General features: G+C 50.0%; 1 protein-coding gene across 1 annotated transcript in view; it reads right to left on the bottom strand.

The window, feature by feature from the left end:
• Positions 1-726: 726 nt before the first annotated feature.
• The window catches only part of Notch3 (notch 3), a 46,306-nt gene continuing 41,614 nt past the window's right edge, over positions 727-5,418 (bottom strand). The window contains exons 31-32 of the mRNA XM_026785856.1: positions 4,119-4,364; positions 727-2,781 (exon numbers count right to left, since the gene is read on the bottom strand). Coding sequence (XP_026641657.1) covers positions 1,741-2,781; positions 4,119-4,364 — 1,287 coding nt within the window. The 3' untranslated portion in view covers positions 727-1,740. The remainder of the gene's footprint in view (positions 2,782-4,118; positions 4,365-5,418) is intronic.

Raw genomic sequence — 5,418 nt, 5'->3', positions numbered from 1 at the left:
CTGTAAGCCACTATGTGGTTGCTGGGAATTGAACTCAGGACCTCTGGAAGAATAGTCAATGTTCTTAACCTCTGAGCCATCTCTCTAGCCCTAATAATAATTTTTTTAAAGAAAGAAAGTTCTCAAACAATGCATTCTATTGGTTCATCTTAAGGTAGATAGCCACCCAAGATCCAATGACTAGAATCACCTGATGCGATGCTTAACACTTTGTCAACTTGACACAATCTACGAACACCTGGGAAGAGAAGCTGTCTACAACTGATTGACCGGAGAGCATGTCCATGTCTTAATTAAGTCAATTGACATAAAAAAAGACCTGGCCTACTGTGGGTGGCACCATTCCCTAGACAGACGTTTCTGAACTGTGTAAGAGTGCAGAAATCCAGCTGAACACAAAGATGCTTGCATGCATTCATTTCTTTCTCTTTGCTCTTGACTGTCGATGTGATATGACTATTTTAAGTTCTTGCCTTGAGTTCCTCATAATAATGAACTCTAACCTGGAACTGTAAACTAGAATAAATTCCTCTCTCCTCTAAGTTTCTTTTTTTATTAAGTTCTTGTTTAAAGTAACAAAAATGAAGCTAGGACAGCTGGCCAAAAAGGAACCAAAGGTGGACTGGAAAACCACATGGTTTTTCCCCAAGATGGGAGTTCAAGTTAGCCCTGTGTAAGCAGAGACCCAGAAGTGCCCACTTTGCACAGAAACCGAAGACACTGGGTGTTAACTATTCCTTTATTAGGTGGTAAGGGAACTGGGAGGTGAGGGCTGTACAATGCAAGACCTGGGAATTCAGCTACAATGGACTGTGACCAAGTGCCATATTATAAAAATAGCCTAAAAACATTGCTATTAGGCAGTGAGGCTGAGCCGAGGGAATACCAGGAAGAGGGGGTGCTACTCTCACAGGTAGTGTCTCCCCAACTTCAGCCCTGTATTTACAATTAGAAGTGGAATGCATACAAAATACATGACTTCCCCCAACCCTAAAAGCTGAGCCAGGCTCAGGAGGGGGACCTGGAGTGGGGGCTTTGGTGGGAAAGACCCCTTTCTCAGCGAGTCTACAAGTTTTATCTGGAATGCAGTGAAGTCAGGAAAGGGTATGGGAAGGGGAAGGAGGCTCCCAAGTGTCCCCTGACCCCAGGGGAGGGTGTGCCCAAGGCTGGCTACTTGGTACATACCAGGGCCGCATACTCAGTACACGGGACCCTAGTCCTGTCTGTGTACTCGGTACACAGAGTCCGGATCGGCCGAATGGGCCCACAGACTCAGCCCCACGGGGGCGCTGGAGGGATTTGCAGGGGCGGGGAGCATCTCCATATATATATTTTGTAAAAAATAATAATAATAATAAGTTTGTTTAAATGAATTTGTCTCTATACAAAACGTAAAAAAGAAAAAATAACTCACTCATGCCAGAGTGTGAGAAAATAAGAAGAGGCAAAAACAAAAGGTGCGCGGGAGGGGGGAGTAGTGGAGGCAGGGTGAGGGGTCAAGAAGTCCCAGACCCCTGAGAGGGCCGAGATGGTGGGAGGTCAGCCCCTACCCATTATAAATAAAGGAAGACTGGGGGTCTGGGCTTGTGACCAGCTTGGTCACACGACTACGGAGAGGTGCAGGAAGGCAGGTACAGAACAGAGAGAAACGGATGAGAATAAAATTAAAAGGAAGAGAAACCAGGGAGGGGTGTTACTTCAACCCCCGCCCCCCACCCCTGCTCGCCAAGATCCAAGAACTTAGGCCATCACCTGTCTCTTGGGGGTGACTTCTGGCTGGGGCCCCAGCTGAGTCTGGGACTGAGGGAGGGAGGGAACAGGCATGGGGTGTGGCTGAGCAGGTAGGGCTCCAGCCGCTGTGGCACCAGGGGCAGTTGCTGGGCTAGGGGTAGAGTCGGACCAGTCTGAGAGGGCGGGAGGGGACGGGCTGGCCCAGTGCTCTGGAGACTCTGGAGATGGGGTCAAATAAGGATGCTCGCTGGGAACCCGCAGGAAGCGGGCCTTTGTGGGGCTGCTGTGGGTCCCCGCTGCAGGGTATTCCTCTCCATGTCCTGGGGCTGCCAGGTAGGGTGGCGGTCGCTCCTGGGGAGAAACTGGGGTTCCTGGGTTGAGTAGTTGGGGTCCTGGAGCCAGGGGCAACAGGAATGAGGGCCCAGGTGGGGCAGGTGGAGGCAGCCGGGCCCAGTCGAGGGGCACAGCCACAGGGTTGAGTAGACCCAGGCTGAGCACACAACCCCCGGGAGGCTGGCGCCCGAGAGGGCCCGCCCGATTTGCACCAAGCTGTGCCAAGGACACCGCAGTAGCCGTGGTAGCATAGGGACCCTCCAGGGGGAAGCCTCCAGGGGAAGCAGGGGGCCCACCGAAAGGCCTCGGGGAGTCCAGCGAGTCCACAGGCGACAATGTGACAGAGCTGTCTGCCAGAGGGCCTGGGCAGGCCAGTGTCAGCTTCTTGCCCCGACCCCGGGTTCCCTGTGGCCCTAGCCCCGTCTTGCCAGGTGGCCTCCTGCTCTTCTTGGTCCCAGACTGCACCGCTTTGAGCCCAGGAAGGAAGGCCCCTGGTGGGCAGAGCAGAGGCCCCAAGCCATGGGGACCCGGGGGACTCCGGGGGCCACTGGGCTGGTCCAGCAACCGCACAATGTCCTGGTGCAACCGCTCTTGGGCTACATCTCGGGGCAGCCTGTCCAGGTGATCTGTGATCTCCCGGTTGGCAAAATGGTCCAGCAGCAGCTTGGCAGCCTCAAAGCTGCCCTCACGGGCAGCCAAGAACAGTGGCGTCTCCTCCTGAGGGAAGGAAAGGGGCAGAACCCACAGATGTCAGTCACTCTCTGCCCCCTAGTTCCTAGGACATCCTGTGAACCCTGAAGACGGATGGATCTGGGTTGTGATCCCAGCTCTGCTGAAGGAACAAGCTCTCTCCCCTCAGCCATGTGGCTGCAGCAGGTGCATCTAGCCAGGACTTACCTTAGGCACAAAGTTTAAAGGGGCATCAAAATCTCCGGTCATCAAAATAAATTACATGCTGATACAATGATTTGTAAAAGATTAAAAAGCCAGGTGTCAGGGCTCTCGTGGTGATGCACACTTTTAATTCTAGCACCCAGGGGCAAAGACGGGTGAATTTCTGTGAGTTCCAGGCTAGTCTGGTCTACATAGTGAGACTTTGACAAAAAAAGGAAAAAAGAAAGAAACCAAAAGCCAGGTGTGGTAATGGCAAGATGGAACAGTGGGTAGATGCACTTGTGACCAAGCCTGTTCACTCCATCCTTGGTACGCAAACAGGCAGCTCACACCTGCCTGGAACTCCAGCTCCAGGGGGATTCAATACCCGCAACTCATGTCCACATACCTACGCACACACACACATACACACACACACACACACACACACTATTTAAAAATAAAACATCACTGAAAAAAATAGCAAGGAATCACAGTATATACCAGCATTTTGGCAGCAGAAACATGAGAATTGTGAGTTCAAAGCTAGGTTGGGGTACCAAGCCAGTCTCAATATATAGATAATATTATATAAATGTTATATTATAACATTATATATATATATATATATATATATATATTTCATATTTTAAAAAGAAAAGCCAGTGGATGGGTCAGCAGGTAAAGGTGCCTGATAACCTAAGTTCAAACAAAAGAACCTAAATAATATAAGGAGACTCCCACAAATTGTCCTCTGACCTCCACACCCTTGCTGTGGAAGCACACATAAACAGTAAATAAGAGTAACAAGATAAAAGAGATTATGGACTGATCCTCTGGTGAGGGTTTTTGACAATCAACCTAACATTTGCCTCCCCCTGAGGACCTGCTCAGTGCTTGACAAATGAGTCTGCTTGCTGAAGCTCACAAATGCAACAGAGGGTGCTACTGCTTCCCTAATTCACAAGGAGGACACTGAGTCTCAGAGATGTGTAGCAACTTGCCCATTGTCACACGGCGACTACCACAAATGTCCTCCTTTGATCTGCTGTCAGAGCCTGTAGGCCTGACTCCCACTCCTGAAAGCAGACTATAGGCAAGATGAAAGCCCCCAAAGGCTCTTCCCAAGCCTGCTGTGCCACATACAAGGGCTGTGGAAGTACCAGCTCCCAAGGACTCACCTTGCTGTCCTGCATGTCCTTGTTGGCTCCATTTTTCAGCAGAGCCAAGGTAGCCTCCACATTGTTCACAGCTGCAGCCCAATGTAAGGCTGATTTCCCTGTAGATAAAATCAGAGCCAGGTTCATGTCAGGTCCCCAAGACAGGACAGGCAAACTACGGAAGTCATTTCCACCCCTATTAAGAGGCCACATCCCCTGTAGGCATTTTGGCCACCCACAGGCTTGGGTTACAAGATGCACTCTTTGCTATGAAAGAACATGTTCCCACTTCAGGTCAGACCACCTCTCTCTCTCTCTCTTTCTGCCTTCAGTGTCTCCTTAGCTGCTTTTTAAAAATTATCTAATATCAACCATGAATGAACACCCCTCCCCAACCCCTGCCCCAGGGACCTTTGTCTGTTAAAGTACTCTTAGAGGTCATTGAGGCTTTGGAGTCTTCTGGTAACAAAGAAAATGGACACATCAGCCTGCCATTCAGTAAAGTTCAAATTACCATAGAAAACACTGGAGGTGCCTGGGTATGCGGAAGCCCACTACAGCAAAGTTGTTTCCTTAACAGAACCTGAGTATGACCTCTGGTCCTTGGTGGAAACCCGACATGCTACATACAGCTGTCTCCTTTTAAGAGTTAACTTGGGGAGCTGGAGACATAGTTCAGAAGAGCAATGGCTGCTCTTTCAGGAGACCCAGGTTCAGTTCCCAGCACTCACATGACAGTTCACAACTGCCTGTAACTGCAGTTCCAGAAGATCTGACACCCTCTTGTGGCCTGTGTGGGCACTGCATGCATGTGGTACACAGACACATAAAAATAACACCTTTTTAAAACAGCCCAGTAGTAGTGACCAGGCCAGGACTCACCTTTGTCCCTCCAGGAAATCTGAGTCACCTGAAGACATGCTAAGGACAGGAAGGACACAAAGTACTTTCCTTCCTAGGAGACCCTCTCTCAATGCAGCTGCTTGTAGAATTTTCATCAGGCAGCACTTTGGAGCCTCCTCTATGCAGCCTATGTATTTTCTGTTTTCTTCTTTGGCTGTGCATATATGGTCGTATGTATGGGTGAGTGTGTATGCACATGTGTGTGTGCATGTGGCCGTGCATGTATGGTCGTGTGTATGGGTGTGTGTGTATGCACATCTGTATGTGCACGTGGCCGTGCATGTATGGTCTTGTGTATGGGTGTATGTGTATGCACATCTGTGTGTGTACGTGGCCGTGCATGTATGGTCCTGTGTATGGGTGTGTGTGTATGCACATCTGTGTATGCACGTGGCCGTGCATGTATGGTCGTGTGTAT

This window comes from Microtus ochrogaster, linkage group LG3 (assembly GCF_000317375.1).
Source record: "Microtus ochrogaster isolate Prairie Vole_2 linkage group LG3, MicOch1.0, whole genome shotgun sequence".
Lineage (NCBI taxonomy): Eukaryota > Metazoa > Chordata > Mammalia > Rodentia > Cricetidae > Microtus > Microtus ochrogaster.
Note: the sequence above shows the minus strand (reverse complement) of the source record. Positions and strands in the feature narration are given on the sequence as shown.